The 19,397-nt window shown below is 54.6% G+C and overlaps 3 protein-coding genes across 4 annotated transcripts in view; 2 read left to right on the top strand and 1 right to left on the bottom strand.

Moving 5' to 3' along the window:
* Samd4b (sterile alpha motif domain containing 4B) overlaps nt 1-7,782 on the top strand; it is a 37,714-nt gene extending 29,932 nt beyond the window's left edge. The window contains exons 6-12 of one of the 2 annotated variants that reach the window (XM_042275070.2): nt 627-945; nt 1,274-1,359; nt 1,701-1,819; nt 3,322-3,520; nt 3,628-3,751; nt 5,425-5,508; nt 7,637-7,782. In XM_042275070.2, coding sequence (XP_042131004.1) covers nt 627-945; nt 1,274-1,359; nt 1,701-1,819; nt 3,322-3,520; nt 3,628-3,751; nt 5,425-5,508; nt 7,637-7,719 — 1,014 coding nt within the window. In that variant the 3' untranslated portion in view covers nt 7,720-7,782. Of the gene's footprint in view, nt 1-626; nt 946-1,273; nt 1,360-1,700; nt 1,820-3,321; nt 3,521-3,627; nt 3,752-5,424; nt 5,509-5,715; nt 6,663-7,636 lie in introns of those variants that run through there. The other variant, XM_076575072.1, reaches the window with a different exon arrangement.
* A 123-nt stretch (nt 7,783-7,905) lies between these two features.
* Nucleotides 7,906-13,395, bottom strand: Paf1 (PAF1 component of Paf1/RNA polymerase II complex). Its single transcript, XM_006986290.4, has 14 exons — nt 13,282-13,395; nt 12,889-12,918; nt 11,888-11,980; nt 11,491-11,612; nt 11,338-11,404; nt 11,160-11,261; nt 10,971-11,076; nt 10,829-10,897; nt 10,646-10,749; nt 10,342-10,458; nt 10,120-10,248; nt 8,764-8,869; nt 8,561-8,651; nt 7,906-8,485 (listed from the first exon to the last, which is right to left on the bottom strand). Exons 1-14 carry the CDS (start codon nt 13,326-13,328, stop codon nt 8,049-8,051), a joined length of 1,620 nt encoding a protein of 539 aa, XP_006986352.1. The 5' UTR covers nt 13,329-13,395; the 3' UTR covers nt 7,906-8,048.
* Nucleotides 13,396-13,604: 209 nt separating this feature from the next.
* Med29 (mediator complex subunit 29) lies at nt 13,605-18,653 on the top strand. The gene is made up of 4 exons (XM_006986292.4): nt 13,605-14,065; nt 15,098-15,156; nt 15,352-15,436; nt 18,364-18,653. Exons 1-4 carry the CDS (start codon nt 13,853-13,855, stop codon nt 18,604-18,606), a joined length of 600 nt encoding a protein of 199 aa, XP_006986354.1. The 5' UTR covers nt 13,605-13,852; the 3' UTR covers nt 18,607-18,653.
* The last annotated feature ends 744 nt before the right edge of the window (nt 18,654-19,397 follow it).

The raw sequence follows: 19,397 nt of genomic DNA, 5'->3' as shown, positions 1-19,397 counted from the left end.
GAGGACCTGGTATCCTCATCTCCAAGGCCCAGTGGTACAGGCAGGTGGAAGGCTTTGGGTCAGCCTTGTTGGCAGCTGGCAGCCTGGGCCTCCTCATTCCTGCAGTCCGACCTCTGGTGGCCTCAGGCATGGGCAGCTGGATTCCAGAGACCTTGAGCAAGTTGTCATCAAAGAGCTCCTAGTTCTGCCTGAGAGGTTCCCTCCCGCCCTCTCTTCCTTCTCTGTTCTGCTTTGTGATTCCAGAATGTCTCCATCTTTTAACATTAGACCTGATAGATAGGTTTTTATTTTTGTCGGTGAGTTGCAGTTGGACAAGAGATCTTTTCATTTGACTTTCTCCTCCAGTTGATCCTGTGTCTGCTTCCATTATCTTCCTCCTTTCCTCTCCCTGCTGCCTCCTTCTGGTTTTCCCTCCTCCTTCACATCTTATCTGAATCTCAGCTTTCTCCTTGGAGGGAAGAAAGAGTTTACCTGGCTGATGGGCCAGAGCTTCCCTTATCTTACCTCTGTGCTGGAACCTTGCATACCATGGGGGCTTCTCTGAGCCTTACCTGACCACACTTGTGTAGTCATTTTTTGTACCACCATGACATCTGTGCCTGACCTGGCTACATCCTCCTTTGCAGGATGTGCTGGAAGGTGGCAATCTGCGGAACGCTCTGCAGGAGCTACAGCAGATCATCATCACTCCTATCAAGGCCTACAGTGTCCTTCAGGCCACCCCTACTGCCAAGGATGGGGGTCGGGGGGAGCCGCTACTGCCAGGTGCTGAGCCTCCCCTCACCCACCCTGGAACAGACAAGGGCACTGAGGTCAAGGACCCTCCAGCTGCAGAGAACTATCCTCCTCCACCAGCTCCAGCTCCCTCTGATAGCAGTGAGCCAGCCCCAGCTCCCGTCGCCGACGGAGACATCCCCAGCCAGTTTACACGGGTGATGGGCAAAGGTGAGAGCAGCCAGTGCCTCTCCCAGAATCCTGAAACAGAACACTAGGTGAATCCAGGCACCTAGTTCAAGTCCAAGTTAGAGAAGGGGGAGCCATGTGTCTTTAAAGACCCTAGAGGTGAACCTGCAGAATAGCTGAAACTGAGTGGGACTAGACCTCTTCCTGCAGGCCTCTCTGGGCTGATGGTACTGTACTAGCCCTTGCCTTCAAGGCCCAGGAGTTGGGACTTAACCAGCCCACGTCTCTTGTCCTTCTGCACCCACCAGCTGGTTGCAGCGTGGCAGAGGTTATGTTGGGACTAAGCTCTGCCCTTTCCCATGTTTCTCAGTATGCACCCAGCTGCTGGTGTCTCGACCAGACGAGGAGAACATCACCAGTTACCTCCAGCTCATCGAAAAGTGCCTGACTCACGAGGTAAGACCTTCACTAGGGCTCCACCCCTCTCAGAGCCCACAGTGCCCCAGGTTCCAGCCCATCCTCCACCCTCTCCAGTGTTGCCTTCGAAGGCTTCTCAGCTTTTGTACACACTCTGTGGGAAGTGACCATCTCCCACCTGTTGTCGGTGCTAGTACTTGTCCAGGTTTCCCAAGTCCCCCACAAAACACTCCTGCTGGCTCAGGATTCCTTGCCCCTTGCTCTTCGTGCTCACAGGAAGAGATGCCTGCACTCAGTTACTTCTGCGTACCTGTCAGCGTACCCCCAGCTAACCATGTAAGCATGGTCCTCTGTCCAGCATTGCCTTCTTCCCATTCCAGGCGTTCACAGAGACACAGAAGAAGCGGCTGCTGTCCTGGAAGCAGCAAGTGCTGAAACTCCTCCGGACATTTCCGCGCAAAGCTGCACTGGACATGCAGAGCTACCGGCAGCAGAAGGGGTAGGTGGGCACCTTCCTAGGCCCATGGAGCTGGCACGAGGGTGCCTAAAGGGTGACTGTGATTTGGAATGGGCCCCTGCTGTACTTACTCAAATTGTCCAGTGCAGAGTTTCTAGAAAATCAAGATGTACAACTTAAAAGAGAAAAAAGAAGGCCAGGTGTAGTGGTACACGCCTTTAATCCCAGCACTTGAGAGGCAGAGGCAGTTGTAGCTCTGAGTTCAAGGATACCAGGACTGCATAGAGAAACCCTGTCTCAAAAAACCAAGAGAGGGAGAGAGGGAGAAAAAGGATGACACAGGACTTTAATCCCAGCACTCAGGAGGCAGAGGCAGGTAGATTTCTATGACTGTGGGGGATGGGGAGGTGGAATCTGTGGGAGGAGACTGATTTGTGGAAAGGTGCTGACATTTGATTATCCTTCATAAAATGTTCTTAAGAGATGGGGCCCTGAGGAGGGAGAGTGGTTCTTCAGTCCAGAGAGGCTTCGTTAGGGGAGATGTGTCATCATGGCCATAGGCAGCCACAATGGGGCTTTGAAGGGAAGAAGAGGGAGCTTTCCTTTTATATCTGGAAAACAAAGTGGGTTCTGGCTCTAACAGATTTTCAGGGAGACGAGAGCTCTGTGCCACATGATCTCGCTTACATGCTGTGGGACAGAGAAGTAGACACTAGGTAGAACCTTGAACTGGCTTTGCAGCTGCTAGAGGGAGGAGGGCTTGCAAGGTCATACACAGCACTGTCCTCTTTCTCAGCACTTATGTATGTTTATGTGTGGGGACACACAGGCCTGGTAAGGATCAGAGGACAGCTCTCGGCGGAGTCAGTTCTCTCCTTATACCGTCTGGGTTCCAGGGGTCAAACTCAGGTCCGGTGGTCTTGGTGCCAAGCACCTTTACCTGCTGCACCGTCATGTGGACCCATTGTATACTTTGTTACCAGCTCTCTGTCCCAGAGAGCAAGGGCTACAGGGAGGGTGCCCCTGACTTGTGGGCGAGAGGGAGTCAAGAAAGGCAGCTAGAGTCTGATCCAACAGTTAACAATACAAGTGTGCAAGGGCTGGGGCATGCATTGTGTACAGAGAACTTGCCTACTGTGCATGAGGCCCTGGCTTCCGTCCCAGCACCACAGAAAAGAAAGAGCAGGATGCAGACGGGGCCAAGCCCCAGCACGTGTCTGTGGAGTAGACCCTGCTCCTGTACCTTTGTCTCCTTACCTGTATGCAGAAGGCTCTGAGGTCCCTTCTCACACCAGACGGTACATTTCTCCCTGGAGAAATGACATTTGCAGAACTGCTTTGAGGGTACAGCAAGGAAACCTCTCTATGCTTCCCATATCCACCTTGGGTCAGGAGGAGACGGGAATGTAGAGTGCAAGAACATGGTCAGGGAATCCTTTCTCAGAGCAAATTGGTGTTTTGTCCCACCCACTGGAGTTGAGGGAGGGACACGAGCTATGGACACTTGTACCTGAGCTAACACCCTGCCCTCTGCTCTCTGACAGCTGGGCATTCGGCTCCAACTCGCTCCCCATAGCTGGCTCTGTGGGGATAGGTGTGGCCCGGCGGACCCAGCGGCAGTTCCCAATGCCTCCTCGGGCCCTCCCACCTGGCAGGATGGGCCTCCTGAGCCCTTCAGGCATTGGGGGTGTCTCTCCTCGACATGCCCTTACCAGCCCCAGTCTTGGGGGTCAGGGCCGACAGGTGAGCTGGCTGGTATGGAAGTCCAAGTACTTCTGGGGTTGGGGTGGCAGTACCTGGGATGTGTGTCTCTCCCACTCACCCTGACACTTTCTCCATGATCTGTGCAGAACCTGTGGTTTGCCAACCCTGGAGGCAGTAACAGCATGCCCAGCCAGAGCCGCAGCTCTGTGCAGCGCACTCACTCGCTCCCAGTCCACTCGTCACCCCAGGCTATTCTCATGTTCCCTCCAGGTGAGGTGCCTGCCTCTGGCATTCAGACTGGTCAGCCTCCTCAGTTGACTTTCGTCCTCTCACATCCACTCTCCCATCCGGATTTGTCGCAGGTCTCTCCAGGCTATGCGCCACCTCCCATTTCCCTGTGTCTCTGTCCGTTAAGTCTGCTGGGGCTCTCTCCCCTTCACGGAATACCTTATCTCCCCTTGGCTTACATGTCTTTTCTTTCCTGTGCCACGGTCACTCTTTATAGGTTCAGTTCATACTCAGAAGGGGTTGAGTCTGAGGGGTCAGTGAGGAGATTGTAATTTATCAGCTCACCTCTGTTCGGTCAGAGCTGGTGACTGCTGGATCCAGTGACTCTACCTCATAATGAGGTTCGGTGGTAAAGGGTGGTGAAGGTGGGCTCTTTCTCCTCTGCTCACACCAGCCTGGAGGTCAGATGTCAGGAGGGTTGAGTGACAGGTGTCAGATGGAAGGTATGCTGACTCTGGGTTCCTGCTTGACTGGTTGAGGGAGAGTGGCTCCTGGCTGGTCTACTCCTGCGTGCTTGGGCTAGGCATGGCGTCTGTGACAGGAAGCTGGCTCCAGTGGGCTGCTCTGGACAGGTCGTAGATTTGCAGGGGACCTACGTTCTTGCAGTCAGAAACTTTTTGTAGCCAGTAGAGTTTCTGAATTGATAAAATACTGCAGGCCTCTATCTGTGGTGCCAGAGAGTCTGTGTTCATCCGAGGGCAGGGAGGGCTTGGCAAACTGTAAGCCTATGTCGTGTAAATGGTGTTGAGTGAATGGGTGTGCCATAGGTGCCAAAGGTGGGAATTGTTCCAGCAAGTGTGTTGACCTGTCAGGCAGCCTCCCCTGATGCTCATGGGAAGAGTGCTCAAGTCTGTTCTCAGCTCACCAGTTACCAGTCAGCTACAAAGAGTGTTCAAGGTCAGAGCTTGTTTTTAAGAGAGACGGGGTCTCCTTGACCCAACTTCAGGGTTTAGATGGCTGGGGTGAAAGGTGAGACTTGAGATAGGAGTCAGACCCTAGGAGCACAGCTCAAAAGCTCAGGTGAGGCAATCTCATTCTGAGATGAGGCAGAGTGCTTAGCAGTGTGGGACCTGAGCTCTCTTGGAGGTGCCAGGTAGGAGGTCCTTTTGAGAAGTGCTTTGAGGATAAGCCCCATGGCTGCTGTCCTGTCCAGGACACCTGTTCAGCCTGGCTTACATCCTGTCTGGAGGAACAAGTCCAAGTGGACACAGGAAGGGCTTTAGCTTAGCTTTTAACCAAGCGTAGAGGATAGGCCATCCATCAGCAAGAAGCTGCCCAGAGTCTGGGGCAGGTGCCCAGATTGCCCGAGGCAACTTGGAATCCATGTCCATAATAGTCAGAGCCAGAGTCAGAGCCTCCTAATCCCCAGGAGCGCTCCCTGGCTTCACGTCACTTCCTCTGTCTGAAAGTCTGGCTTTTTCTGCATTGCCAACCCCCCCGCCCCCCCCCCCCCCGGCTGTCTCTCTGCCTTCTTTGTGACACCCTAGACCTGTTGGTCTCTCCCGGCCATGCCTCCCACCCCTCTGTGCATGCCTTCTGAGCTCTTGGTGTCTTGGCCCCAGCCCCTTGCCAGCAGTCTCTCGTCTCCCTTCCTTCCCTCTTCCCATTTTGGTTGGTCCTCTCCTCACCACCATCATTGTCTTCTCTCCCATCAGACTGCCCGGTACCTGGGCCTGACCTGGAGATCAATCCCACCCTGGAGTCTCTGTGTCTGAGCATGACAGAACACGCCTTGGGTGGTGAGCATTTTCTCTTCCCCTGACCTAGCTCCCACCTACCCAGCATCTCCAGCTATGAACCCAGCAACTTGGAGCCATCCTGAGGGTCCCAAGGGGAGGCCAGACTCCAGGGAGGGCCTGCCTGGGATGACAGGCTATGTGAGTGCCTTTCCTTAGGCCCCCCCACCAGCTCCTGATCTTCCTCCCTTCCTCCCTTTCTTACCACAGATGGGACAGACAAAACCTCCACCATCTGACGGGACCCACAGCCCAGCGCACCCATAGGCTCCCTGGGCGGCGGGCGGGGGCCATCCCCCAACAGGCTTCTTCTCGGCAGCGAGAGGGTGGGCTGGCGCAGCTATACATTCTGATATTTTTCTACTCATCCTCTTAACTTTTGTTTAACATTGGCACACTCCTTGCTCACTCCCAGGCCCATTGAGGGATCTCAGCTGAGGCCGGGGGTCAGAGAGGGCAGCCAGGGGCAAGGACTGGCGAGACTGCCTACCCCTTCCCTCCCACATCCCGTACTGGTCCCATCCCACCCCTGCCTCCTCTAGACTGCTGACACCTGTCCTTCCCCAAGAGAGCAGACTTCCTCAGACACTGACCACCACCTTGTGCAGCCTGCCCTTCAGAAACATGACAGTGAGGGAAGGAGTGTGGACAGCCTGCTCACCAGTCTGTCGCTGGTTCCCACCGTTCCCCAGGACAGTCACCACCTTCCTCCCCTCTTTGCCCTGTTTATCAGAGGTTCTCTACAATTAATTTCTTAGGCCTATTTAAGATACATATTTATATAGTTCTTAACGGTTTTTCTCTGATCATTCCCTGCCATTTTTAGAATCCCCAGGCCTCTCTCTGAGCCGGGACAGTGGCAGGGGGAGCCTGAACTTTATGAGAGGAGAGGGCAGAGCCCCCTCCTCCAGACCCCCTCGCCCTTCCCCATCCCAGCCCTGGCTCCTAGATGCAGAGGTTGAAGGTGGGCAGCCCCAGGCCCGCAGTGAGGTCAGGAAGTCTGTTGCCTTAATGTCCCCTTCCCCCACCAACATAATCCTTCTCTGCTCCCCGGGTCTTTTGGCCAAAGACTTGTGGGTAGGAATCAGGGAAAGGGGATTGTTGGGTTTCTGTTGTCCTGCCTGTCCCCTCTTTCTGTCCACCTCCCCCCACCCCCATTATGTCATGACCTCATATAAGTGGAACACTATATCATAACTCAGAGGTGCGGCCCAGCCTGAGTCACACAAACCCTCTGCTCCCTATTACTGATGAGAGCTGGTGCTGGGGCCCAGGTGAAGGGAGGGGATTTGGGGGTTCAGGCTGTGGGGAAGCCAGGGTCCCCTACTCCAAACTCCTCTTTCCCCCTCAACCTACACCCTCATTGGGACATTCTCAAGCTTTTCACACGAAAAGGAAAAAAAAATGTTATTTTTAGATACATTTTATGAATAACTTTTGTTATGAATATGGCTGGTAACCATTGTGTATGTTATTAAAGATACAAAATGTTGGGAAAAAACAAAAAACCAAAAAAAAAAAAAAATTGAAACCACAGCCTTCCCTGCACTATCTGCCCATCCCCCAGACCTTGCCCCTGCCTCCTGGCCTGTAGCCCTCCCCTGCTCTGAGCCCAGGGAGGGAGAAGCCGCCAGGGGGTAGAGTGGCAATGGGGACCTGCCTGTGGTCCCCACCACCTCTCCCAGTGCCGGGCTGGGCGGGGTGTCAGGTGTATTTATGTACCTCTTGCACACTCATCAACCTATGCAAGTCCCCACCCCGGCCCTCCAGGTTTCTGTGCCTTTGCTCATTCCCCTCTTCACTCCCAGGCTGCTCCAGCCCCTCCCACTACCTGTGGGACGTGGGGTGAAAGGCCACCTGTTTGAGATAAGCAGGTTTCCCTCTCAAGGGACCCTCACCTCCACGCGCTGGTCTAGTCTTGTCTTGTCCACTTCCCATCAGGGTGACTGACCCTGCTTGGCACTGGAAGGTGGTGAGGGATACCCTCCCCCAGAGGGAGGTGAGAGCTTGCCCCCCACCCGACAGCAGAGTGCAGGACGCAGGCGGCCCCACTCTGACAGGCAGGACCCTGACCCTCCGACTCCCCAGCCCTCTCCATGGTTTCGCCCTACCCTCCCCCTTCTGTCCCCAGCCCCACTGGCAGAGTCAGCTTTGAGTAACTGTGCATTTTCTCGCCGTTGGAGAAGACTTATTTGTTGGAGTTTCAATTGTTAATGGTCTGGGCTTATTTTGGAAAAAAAAAAAACAAAAAAAACAAAAACAAAACAAAGATTCTGATTTTTGTTACAATGCATTTCCTGGGAACTCCATGGGGCTTGCTTTTGTGCTTTAAGTGGAGATCCTTGAGCGTCGGGGGTCGGGATGGGCCGGGTGAAGGGGAACTGAAGCTCTGGGAGTTGGTGAAGTCAAGAGAAGTTAGTTTTATTAACAGCAAAGACTGTGGGGTGGGGATGAACAAAGGGCTCACAAAACAGACAACTAGAAAAGTGCTTCCCTGCCCTAACGCTGGCTGTGCTGGCCTCCTCCTCGGAAGGCCTTGAGGCTCAGTCACTGTCACTGTCAGCCTCACTGGAATCCGAAGCTGCAGCTTCGCTGCCATCCTCCTGAGCTGAGTGCTCACTGCCGCTGGGGAAAGGGCTAGCACTCCGGCTGCGGCTCCTGCTGCGGCTCCTGCTCTGGCTGCGGCTCCGCTGGCCACCCCCATCACTGCCACTGTCCGATTCATTGTCACTGCCCCTACGGGCCTGCCCTCTGTCCTCATCGTCAGAGTCGGCATCATCTTCTGAATCAGCATCACTACCGAAAATTTCTTCTTTGTCCCGGGCAGCACGGGCTTCATCCTCACTGCTCTCATCCTCGCCGCTGCCGCTCTTGTCACTTGCCTCATCCCTGTCACCCTCCTCTCGGTCACTCTCGCTGCCGGAGCGCTCATCCTCACTGCCTTCCTTTTCACTGCTGCTGCCCTTCTCGGGCTCCTCATCTGCGAGGAAGCAGGGACAGGTGAGACCCCATTGCCCGCCCTCCCAGGGCTCCCAGGATGGGACCAGTCCCTTACCCGAGCCCCCGGCTTCTTTCTCTTCAGCCTCCATCTCCTCCTCTTCCTCCTCCTCCGGCTCGTGGTTTTCCAACTGGGCCTTTCGTGCCTCCTAGAACCAGTGAATTGGGAAAAAGATGGAAGGTGTTCTGTCAGACCTCTGACCCTGTCCTTTCCCACCACTAGCCTCCCTGTGGGTGTCCTGGGCCAGCAGAGCTTGTTACCTGGGCTTCTAATTCCTTCTCATTCATGTCACGGTGTTTGACCACAAGCAGGGCATTGGTACCTGACTGAACCCCAGCCTTGGCCCGACGCTTACTAAGACGGACCCTGCAGTGGACAGTTGCAGAAGGTGGAAGATTCAGTTACAGACTCCACTGGACCGCTCTCACTTGACACCTGGGGCCCTGTCAGTGGTTGGCCCAGAGCAGACCAGAGCACAGAGTGTACATGCAGTATCCATGACAACTACAGGGAGTTCATGTCTGTGCTTTGATTTACCCAACTTCTCAGTTGTTTGCTTTTGCCCGAATGTATGTATGTGTGTGTACCGTGTATGCAGTGCCCTCAGAAGCCAGAAGAGGGCGTCAGATTCTCCTGGCAACTGGAGTTAGCAGCAGTTGTTAATTGCCATGTGAGAACTAGGAAAGGAACCAGGTCCTCTGGAAGAGCAGCAGCCAGTGTTCTTCACTGCTGAGCCATGTCCTAAGGCCCTCACCCAACTCTTAGGAACATGGAAATGGCAAAAAAATTTTGGGTTTCTGGCTTTTAAATAGGAAGAACATAGCAAGAGTAGACTGAAGCTGGGTTGTAATAATCACTTAAAATATTGTCACCCTGCCTGTTATCACTTCTTAGGCCAGACTACAGGATCAGAGCCTGCTATCTCTGTACTGAACAGAAACTCAAACCACAGCCAACAGGACAAGTTAGCTTTCAGCCCTCAGAGAAGAGTTCCGAAGTGACACTTCTGAATTTGTGTCAAGCATTTTGTTTAAGACCTGTTCTGAAGGGTTGGGGGAGGTGACTCGGTAAAGTGCCAGGGTGGAAGGAGAGAATAACTCTCCCCTAAGTTATCCTGACTTTCATATGCATGCACACAAAGTAAGAACAACAGAGGAAAACAACTGATAGCAACCCTCTGACCTCCTGAACCAACACATTACATACAGAAAAACTAATAAACTGTTAGACGAGGGATGTGTCTTACTAGCAGGGCACTTGCCTAACATGTGTGAGAAAAATGACTGTTTATATCCTGCATTATGTGAAGATTCTCTTTCTGGTTTATGATCCGGACCCAGATCAAGGTCAAGCCACATTAATAAGCAGGTTCCTGCTGCTCTCACAAACACATATAGCAAATCCTTAGGTACATATGCCCTCAGAGTAGTTCTTGTGTGGCCTCAAGAAACATAGGGCCAACAGAACAGTAGTGACGCACGCCTTTAGTCCCAGCACTCGGGAGGCAGGGGCAGGCGGATCTCTGAGTTTGAGGCCAGCCTGGGCTACACAGAGAAACCCTGTCTTGAAAAACTAAAAGTAGGACAGAGCCAAACTAGTGAAACAGTGCTGAGTACCTGGTCTCCAGCTCATTGTAGTAAACCCCATCACCCTCTCGGAAGATGAAGAAATAGTTCTCCTCATAGCCCTTACTGGCTTTGTTCTTCACATTCCAGTTGTATTCCCGAGCAATCTTGTAGTCATACCTGAGGAGGAGATACAGGGTCAGTCCACTTGTTCTGAGGAAGGAGTGAAGGGGGCATACTTCTGAATTCCCAAAATCTAACCCTCACACTTACACATCATCTGGTGCGTAGTCCATCTCTTCCTCCTGGTCCCGTTTTCGTTTCTTTAGTGTCTCTTCCACAGGCAGGAAATAAGCCACAAACTGGTTCCCTTCCTCATCCATCATGCCCCTGATTGTGGGGAGAAGAGAGTAAAGGGGTGGTGACACACGCCCGTGAATCCAGCACTCCAGAGGTTGAGGCCAGAGGAGTGCCAGGGGTTGGAGGTCAGCATGGGCAACAAGATTTCACCCTATCTCAAGAACACCCAAATGGGGCCGGCGACAAGCAGGCTAAGGTGGAAAGCAGAACCGCTGACCTGATCATGGCCTGAGACATCATCTCCAGTGCAGCTGCCCCGCTCGTGTCCTTAGGGGCTGGGTCTGAGTCGAAAATGACCTGAGCACATGGGTTGATCCACATCTGGGAATGGAAGACACTCAAGTCAGTCTGGACTGGTTAGGCACAGGAGGTTGCCCCTGCCTCCCACCCCAAGCCTGACCTTGAAGTCTGGGAAGACAGGCATGACCTCCACGGGGGTCACTCGGGGCTTGCTGTAATGCTGGGAGATCTGGTAGAACAAAAAGGGTCAGAAAGAGGCAGACCATAAACCACACTTGCTTTTATCCCGTTCCCCCAATTACCGATTTCTGGGCATCTTCAAAAGTCTTCTCAATAGCTGTGATCTGGCTGTCCCTGTCTTTGTATATTTCTTCCTCTGTGAACTGCTGCTTCACAGAAACCCCAATCCTAGGAGTGAAGAAAAAGTCATTAGGGACCTTTGGACATCTCTAAGGTCTTGCTCCCTTTCCTTCCTACCTGTTTGCACTTACTTGACCTCAGGCTTCTCATTGGAGATGCCGTATCTGTTGAACTCAGTGGAGATATACTCTGTCTTCCGCATCCATGGCACCACCTTCGCATGCTGCTGGGATCTGGAGTAGAAGACCAGGCACCTCAGGGTCCCATGCTTGGCAGAGCCCATCCAGTACCCATGTGGCACTACCTCACCTCTTAGAGCTAGTGGGTGCCTGAATCTCCTCTTCCAAAAGCTTCTCATCAGCTGGATCCAGAAGAACTAGGGAGTGAGGGGTAGGACTGTGAGGGTTGCCCAGGCCTGGCCTTTGTTGACCTACAGCAGACCCTCCCTGTCTCCCCACACACCATTGGGATCAATGCGGTAGGTGTCAGGGTTGATGAGATCAATGGTGACCCCCAGGTCAGGCTCAGTCAGGAGGTCATGTTTGTGCTGTTTCTCCAAGGAAGTTGCTTTGTACTGAACAAACCTGGGTGGGAAAACGTGCATGTTGTAATTTCCTGATCCACCCTCAACCCCCATATCCTCCCTTCCTAGAAGCTAAGCCTCTATGGAGAGGAACTCAGAATGTGTTCCCAGCATTGGCAGCTTCTCAGAAGGGTATTGCATGCTGCTTTCTCTGTTAGTATTTATTGAGCACCTCCAATGTGCTGGCGCAAGGGAGAAAGATGCAATGAAATAAGCAGTCCTTACCTTCAGTGAACTATTTCTTAGTAGTTTTCCCATCCTTGAGCTCAACCTTACCTGTTCTGGTCGAAGGGGTAGGTGATGAACTTAGGGTCAAATGGGATGTCAGGAAGGCTGTTGCAGTATTTGACTCGGCAGACCACTCCAGACCTAGAGAAACAGTGGCTCAGAATTAGGCACCACAAGCCTGCAGAGGTGACTCAGCAGCTAAGAGGAAGAACTACTTATCCTGTAGAGGACCCAAGTTTGGTTCCCAGCACCCACCCACATCAGGCTGCTAACAACCACCTGTAACTCCAGATCCAGGGAGATCTGACACCTGTGGCCTCTGCAGGCAGCTGCACAAAACATGCACACACACATACACCTAATTAAAAATAATAGAAATAGCTGAAGCTGGTGGCACAGGCACTTAGGAGGCAGGCAGGTCGCTGAGAAGTTTAGGCCAGTCAGGGATACAGAACCAAACTGTCTCAAAAGAAATACTTGCTGGGTGATGGTGGCACTTGCCTTTAACCCCAGCATTCGGGAGGCAGAGGCTGGTGGGTCTCTGAGCTCCAGGCCAGCCTGGCCTACAAAGTGAATTCCAGGATAGTCAGGATAAAGAAACCCTGTCTCGAGGAAAAAAATAAAAATAGGGATAATAACCATTTTTAAAACAAACAGCCTCAGGCTGGCAAGATGGATCAGGAGGTAAAGGCATCTGCTGTCATGCCTGAGGGTCTGAGGACCTGAGTTTAATCACTCACACCTATACCATATGGTGGAAGGAAAGAAGTGACTATAACAAGTCTTTTGACTGCCACACACAACTGAGATGTGTCCACACAAGATTAAAACAAAAACAAACAAAAAAACAACACCTAGGTCTCTGCTGCTGGGCACAGCCACAGGCCTGCGATCCCAGCACCCAGAAGGCCCAGGGACGAAGATAGCGAGTTTGAGGTCATTCTGGGTCACTTGATGAGACGCTCAAAAGCACAAAAAAGGCCCCCGCCGCCCTGCCAACGCTGCCAGCGTCCGTGCCCACCCCTCCTGGAAACCGTAGTGGGGCTCACCTCTCAGGCAAGGTCCGGTGGGAATTGGGCCTGGGGGTTGAGAAAGAGACTGATGTCAAGGGTTTGACAGGCGTGTGCCAAGACGCTCCCCCAGTTTCCGAAGCAGTGATGCTCTAGTCAGGGAAGGCAGACGCTGGTCCCCTTAGGACGGAGCCCCACACGCGTCCCTGAAGGGGACCGAGGGTTAGGTAGGTCCCTTCCTGAGAATCCCGAAGGTGCAATTCCAGAACTGAATGGCAGGGGACCGGGGAGTGACCAGAGGCCTAGAAGGGGCCGCCCCTTCGTCAGGGGCGAGCACTGCACGAGCTGGCAGGCCGACCGATCGGGGAGAACCAGTGACGTGGTAAGCGGCAGCCCTCGGCACAAAAGGAAACCGCAGTGGCAGGGACCTACCTGTGGCCTTCTTCCCGCTGGGCCTGGGTCTGGATGGTGGGCGCCATCGCGACCAGGCGACGGCGGCGCGGGCTGTGTCCTCGCTGAGGGGCGTGCCGACTTGGAGAGACGCCGGAGCTGAGCACAGGCCCCGGTAGGCGCTGGGCTCCGCGGGGAAAGGCGGGATGCGGCGGGCCGGCGAGAAGGGCTCGGCTGAGACTCCGTGAAAGCGCGGGCAGCCGGACGCGGCCTCCCAGCTCCGCTCCCGCAGCCACCTAGACGCTGACGCCCGGACAGGTAGCCTCGGGCCGCAAGGCCTTCGGGGAAACAGAGTGCGGCCAGGCCCTCTCGGCGATTGGCAAGCTGGGCCGGGGGGCGGGGCTAACGGGGAACCGCTCTTGTGATTGGTGGAGCGGTATCCAGTCCCGGCCTCGGCTGTGAGACGGGGGAGGCGAACGCACGTCCTCTCCTTTCATTGGCTGAGCTGTCTGGGAGGCTGCGCTAACGAGCAAACGCCGCCCGCCGACCGAAGAGACTGAAGAGAGCGGGCGGACGCGCCTCTGACGCACATCCTGTGTTCTACCCGAGGAAAATGGCTGCGCCCCAGCCGCAGGCTTCGGCCGTTTCCTCCGCGGCGGGTGTTTCGGGTCCGGGCTCTGCCGGTGGCCCGGGTCCCCAGCAACAGCCGCAACCGACGCAACTGGTGGGACCTGGCCAGAGTGGGCTCCTGCAGCAGCAGCAGCAGGACTTCGATCCTGTGCAGCGCTACAAGATGCTCATCCCTCAGCTGAAGGAGAGTCTGCAGGTGATGGACCGCAGGCTGCGGGGAGCGAGCCGGGCAGGCGGGCAGGCTGCGGGGAGCGAGCCGGGCAGGCGGGCAGGCGGGCAGGCGGGCAGGCGGGCAGGCGGGCAGGCGGGCAGGCGGGCAGGCGGGCAGGCTCCGAGGAGGTGCGCCGAGGTGTTGAAGGAGAGATCGTAGGCAGGGAAGAGAAGTTAGATTTGCTGTGTCTGTGTCTGACCAAAGCGAGGCTCTGTCCCACCGGCCGTAGTGGTGCACGCTTAATCCCAGCACTCGGGAGGCAGAGGCAGGCGGATCTCTGTGAGTTCAAGGCCAGCCTGGTCTACAGAGTGAGTTCCAGGACAGCCAGAGCTACACAGAAGAGAGAAAATGAGAATGAATGGGAAAGAAGAATTTTACCCGGGCGGTGGCGCACGCCTTTAATCCCAGCATTCGGGAAGCAGAGGCAGGCGGATCTCTGAGTTCGAGGCCAGCCTGCACTACAGAGTGAGTTCTAGGACAGCCAGAGCTGTTACACAGAGAAACCCTGTCTTGAAAACCAAAGGAGGAGCGGGGAAGAGTGAGTGAGTTTATGGGGGAGAAACAGTTGTGGTCGTTAAGTCCTCTGCAGAAGACCGGCCTCCGCGTCGTTCCTGGCTGTGCCGACTGGGTAAAGGGTATGCCTAGGAAGTTGCTGGTGAGAATTCCAAATGAGAGTAAGCATCTAGGAAAATACCGGGAGAGAGTTCTGTAGAGGTGGCAATGAGCTGTAGTCTGTATTATCAGGATGAAGGCGCCAGCTGAAACAAGGCTCAAGGGTCTCAAGAGCATAGATCCGGCCGGGCGACGGTGGTAGCGCACGCCTTTAATCCCAGCACTCAGGAGGCAGAGGCAGGCAGATCTCTGTGAGTTCGAGGCCAGCCTGGGCTACAGAGCGAGATCCAGGACAGACTCCAAAACTACACAGAGAAATCCTGTCTCGAAAAGAAAAAGTGTAGATCCTCCTTGACTTCATCTCCTGCATCTTACTTTTCTCTCTCATTATTCTTTCAAAACTAGACTTTGATGAAGGTTGCAGCCCAGAACCTGATTCAGAACACTAACATTGACAACGGACAGTGAGTAAAGGCTCTTTCCCTTCCTCAGCGTCAGCATTACAAACTCCTCCCCTACGCCCGCCCTCTCCTTTTCAAGCCTTGTCGGGATCCCCCTGGGCCGGGGCTTGATTTGTTGGTGGCCACTTGATTAGACTGATGCTGGTGTCCCAGAGATTGGAAATCATTCCTCAAACAGCCTTTTCTCCTTGGCCGTAGAAAGAGCAGTGATGGACCCATACAGCGATTTGACAAGTGTCTGGAGGAGTTCTATGCTCTCTGTGATCAGCTGGAACTCTGCTTGGTAAGGAACTTTCTAGATACTTTGTGACCAAGCTCTGCTTAATTCCCCACAAGAACATTTTGTTTGGTTGTTTGGTTGGTTTTCCGAGACAGGGTTTCTCTGTGCAGTTTTGGTGCTTGTCCTGGATCTCACGCTGTATACCAGGCTGGCCTCAAACTCACAGAGATCCACCTGCCTCTGCCTCCCGAGTGCTGGGATGAAAGGCTGGAGCTACCAATACCCAACTAAGAACATTTTTTAAAGCTCTTTTGAGATGGTATCACTCAGTAGTACAGGCTATCCTGACACTAGTCTGTAGACCAGGCGGGCCTCAAACTTGCAGAGATCTCCTGCCTTCAAATTTGGAGTGTGCCGAGATGACAGGTGCACACCTAGCTTTGAACCCTCAGTCAGTCAGCCGCTCCTCGGTCAGTTCCTCTGGGATAGGCATGTGCTTCAGCTGGGGTGGGGGCTCTGTCTGTCCTGATTCTTACCCCCACAGGTCTCCTTGTTCAGTGGAGTGACAGATACAAAACCAAAGGGGCAGCTCCGAGGGTGGAGGCTGTGACGACAGGAGTCTGCACAGAGTGGTCAGGTTGTCCACGCAGGATGGGGAAGCCTGGAGTGGGGAGAGTGACTCAGGCTGCTGCTGGAACCTGGAAGTCTGCCTGACAGGAGGGGCAGCAAGGGCAAGGCCTGGAGGGAGGCCATGGATGGGGACCTGTGATGTGAGCAGGAGCCTCAGGCTGTAACTGGCTGACTGGTTTGGGGCAAAGCCCAGGAGACTTGAATGGGCAGGCAGAGAAGCAGGCATGGGGCATAGGCCAGCTCCATGGGGGATATGAGGAGCCACACTGAGGAGGTACTGTAGGTGGAAAGTGTTTGCTAGGCAAGCAATAAGGACCCAAGTTTGATTCCTAACACCCACAGAAAAAGCTGGGCATGGCAGTATATGCCTATAATCCCAGTGCTGGGAGGTGGAGATAATTGGATCTTTGAGGCTTTTAGCTAGCCAGTCCAGCCTAATTTGCTAGCTTTAGGGCCCAGTTAATGATCGTGTCAAAAAAAAAAACCAAGGATGGGGCAGGGCTTGAGGAACAACATATGAGGTTGACCCTTGGCCATGCAGCCTCACCCACACTCACACATATACACAAAAATTCCCCTAAGGGACCAGGCCTGCTAGTATAGTCCTGTTTCCCCAGCTGCTTAAGAGGCTGAAGCAGGAGGGTCAGAATTCAAGACCTGTCTGGGTGAGTAAAAAGAAGAGCTGGGCATGGTGGCTCATGTCTGTAATCTTAACAGTTGAGAAGAGGCTGATGCAGGAGGACTACCATGAGGTCCAGGCTAGCCTGGGCTAAAATAAAGCCTTTTTCAAAAAAAAAAAGAAAAGTAAGATAGCTGAGTGGTAGCGTTTCCGTAGCACAAGTATAGCTGTAGATTGACTCCCCAGCAGCACACTCACCCCAGTCAGCCTGGAGCCTCAGGAGACTGGGCTGAGGGGTATAGGCTGGGTCTCACTAGACTTTCGATATAACCAAGTACACTGGAAAGTGAGGCAGGAGGATCTCTGAGTTCCAGGCCAGCCTGGTCTACAGAGTGAGTTTCAGGATCGCCAGGGCTACCCAGAGGAAACCCTGTCTGGGAAAACCAGAAACTGGAGGGAGCCCGAGTGGGGCAGACAGACGCTAGGAGGTTTGCCAGGCCACAGCCTGAGGGCTGTGGGGGAGGGGCTTCCAGCATGGTGGGGTGAGCTCACTGTCACGTGGCGGGGTGAGTACCATGACCCAGGTGCACCACGGCAAGTTCCAACCCTTGCCAGCCACCCAGCCTTGTGTTTGTGTGTGTGAGTGAGTGAGTGAGAGAGAGAGAGAGAGAGAGAGAGAGAGAGAGAGAGAGAGAGAGAGACTGGTCTGGCTGGGAGTATAGGCGTGTAGCCCTATCCTGGCTCCTCTCAGGGTTTCTCCTGGCCTCTGTGGAAGGACTGTGCAGCACTGTGGGAAGGACGCTGCAGTCTGGCACACAGAACAGCCACATGGAGTTTGGTTGCAAGCTGGAGCTACTTTGGCTGGATTAGAAGGACTACTCCTACTAAGGGAGTCAGTCCGCTCTGACAAGGACTCTCAAGGAGAGGCAGTGTGGGAGCAGAGGCGAGGCCCCTTCAGTGCGGAGGAGGGGTCTGAGCAGTGGGGAGAGCGGCGGCGGCCTTGGAAGGGACCAGGGTAGAGTACTGCCCCCAGGAGAAGGGAGAGGACCAGGTGCAGGGGCCATGGGGGTGGAGCCCAAGCCTGGGGTTCGGGGCAGGAGCACCAACAGCCGCTAATGTTCATCAGTTCGTCCTTAAAGGCAGTGGAGTCTGTACTGCTTCCCACCAGCCTAGAGAGGTTGCTGTTCACGGAACTGAGCATGGTGGTACACCGGGTGATTTTTAAATTATTACATTTGACTGCGCACATTCAGAGGTCAGAGCATGTCCTGTGGTAGTTGATTCTCCCCTCCTGCTATGTGGGTCCTGGGGAAGTAGAACCCAGTTCCTCAGGCTTGGCAGCAGCTGTCTCCCACAGAGCCATCATCTGCCTCTCCAGTCTGGCTGTGTGCACGTAATCCCGGCTCTGCCTCTCCAGTCTGGCTGTGTGCACGTAATCCCGGCTCTGCCTCTCCAGTCTGGCTGTGTGCACGTAATCCCGGCTCTCAGAAGGATAAAGTAGTAGGGCAGAACGCTGGAGGCCAGCCTTGTCTACACAGCAAGTCTGTGACCCAACCCACACCAAAAACACTTACCAACAGAGTCCCAGCGAGAAGGAGCCCCATGTCCTAGATGATCCAGCAAGAGGCTGGCAAAACCAGACCCTGGCCTTGGGCCAGAGCCCCAGGTTAGCCCAGACTGAGTGGCGGGGGTGGCTGCAGGCGCCCGAAGTGATGCTGTCCTCTTGCCTGCCTTCTCACAGCGCCTGGCCCACGAGTGTCTGTCACAGAGCTGTGACAGCGCCAAGCACTCGCCGACGCTGGTGCCCACGGCCACCAAGCCAGACGCCGTGCAGCCGGACAGCTTGCCCTATCCTCAGTACCTGGCCGTCATCAAAGCCCAGATCACCTGTGCCAAAGACATCCACACGGCTCTGCTGGACTGTGCCAACAAGGTCACAGGCAAGACTGCTGCAGCCTCAGCTGGCCCTGGGGGCAGCCTCTGAGGTCTTGGTGAGGGCGGGGCAAGAATGAAGACTGGCCTGAGGCAAAACAGGTGGCTCCTGGTTTATTTGTCACGCCGGAGCGGTGTAGCTGAAACCAGAAACCAGCAGGGGGCAGCAGAGACCTGCAGCCAGCACAAGCCAGGACTCCCTCTGCTGCCAGCTACTGGGCTCCCTGACCTAGGGTGGCCCTCCCAGCTGAGCAGGGATGACCTGTTCCAGGGACTCGGCCTCCTCCCTTACCTCCATCTCCCGCCTGGCCCTGGTGCGGCACTGCCTGGGCCCTTCAGACCTTCCTCGTTCTGTCCCGTGGAGGCATTCTTTTCTTTCTTTTTTGGTTTCTCGAGACAGGGTTTCTCTGTGTAGCTTTGCACCTTTCCTGGAACTCGCTTTGTAGCCCAGGCTGGCCTCGAACTCACAGAGATCCGCCTGCCTCTGCCTCCCGAGTGCTGGGATTAAAGGCGTGCGCCGCCACCGCCCGGCTAGGCGTTCTTTTCTACGCCATCTTCCCCAGTCCTGCCTCCGTCTACTGTCCTCTTTTGTTGCCTTTTGCCCCAACTCCTAAGTGGGATATGAATATAAGGGGAACCAAAATGCTGGGTTACCTGGGGCTACAGGAAGGGACTTTCTGACCCAGAAAAGGAGAAGTGCAGGAATGTAGGCCCTGACCTCAGCACATACGACCTAGGGGCTTTGGGTCCGGCTCTACCCTGCGTCAGCAGGGCTCTAGCGGGGGCCATTGTGCAATGTGTGGGGAGGCTGCTGCAAGGGACTCCCGGGTCCCTATATTTTTA

Source organism: Peromyscus maniculatus, chromosome 1, assembly GCF_049852395.1.
Source record: "Peromyscus maniculatus bairdii isolate BWxNUB_F1_BW_parent chromosome 1, HU_Pman_BW_mat_3.1, whole genome shotgun sequence".
Taxonomy (NCBI): Eukaryota; Metazoa; Chordata; class Mammalia; order Rodentia; family Cricetidae; genus Peromyscus; species Peromyscus maniculatus.
Note: the sequence above shows the minus strand (reverse complement) of the source record. Positions and strands in the feature narration are given on the sequence as shown.

Excerpts from the sequence above, each read along its gene's own strand:
- Paf1 (XM_006986290.4), bottom strand. The coding sequence starts at position 13,328 with ATGGCGCCCACCATCCAGACCCAGGCCCAGCGGGAAGAAGGCCACAG. Across the intron at positions 12,919-13,281 it reads CAGCGGGAAGAAGGCCACAG|GCCCAATTCCCACCGGACCT; the intron begins GTAGGTCCCTGC and ends CTCAACCCCCAG. Across the intron at positions 11,981-12,888 it reads CACCGGACCTTGCCTGAGAG|GTCTGGAGTGGTCTGCCGAG; the intron begins GTGAGCCCCACT and ends CTGTTTCTCTAG.
- Med29 (XM_006986292.4), top strand. The coding sequence starts at position 13,853 with ATGGCTGCGCCCCAGCCGCAGGCTTCGGCCGTTTCCTCCGCGGCGGGT. Across the intron at positions 14,066-15,097 it reads AGCTGAAGGAGAGTCTGCAG|ACTTTGATGAAGGTTGCAGC; the intron begins GTGATGGACCGC and ends TTTCAAAACTAG. Across the intron at positions 15,437-18,363 it reads ATCAGCTGGAACTCTGCTTG|CGCCTGGCCCACGAGTGTCT; the intron begins GTAAGGAACTTT and ends GCCTTCTCACAG.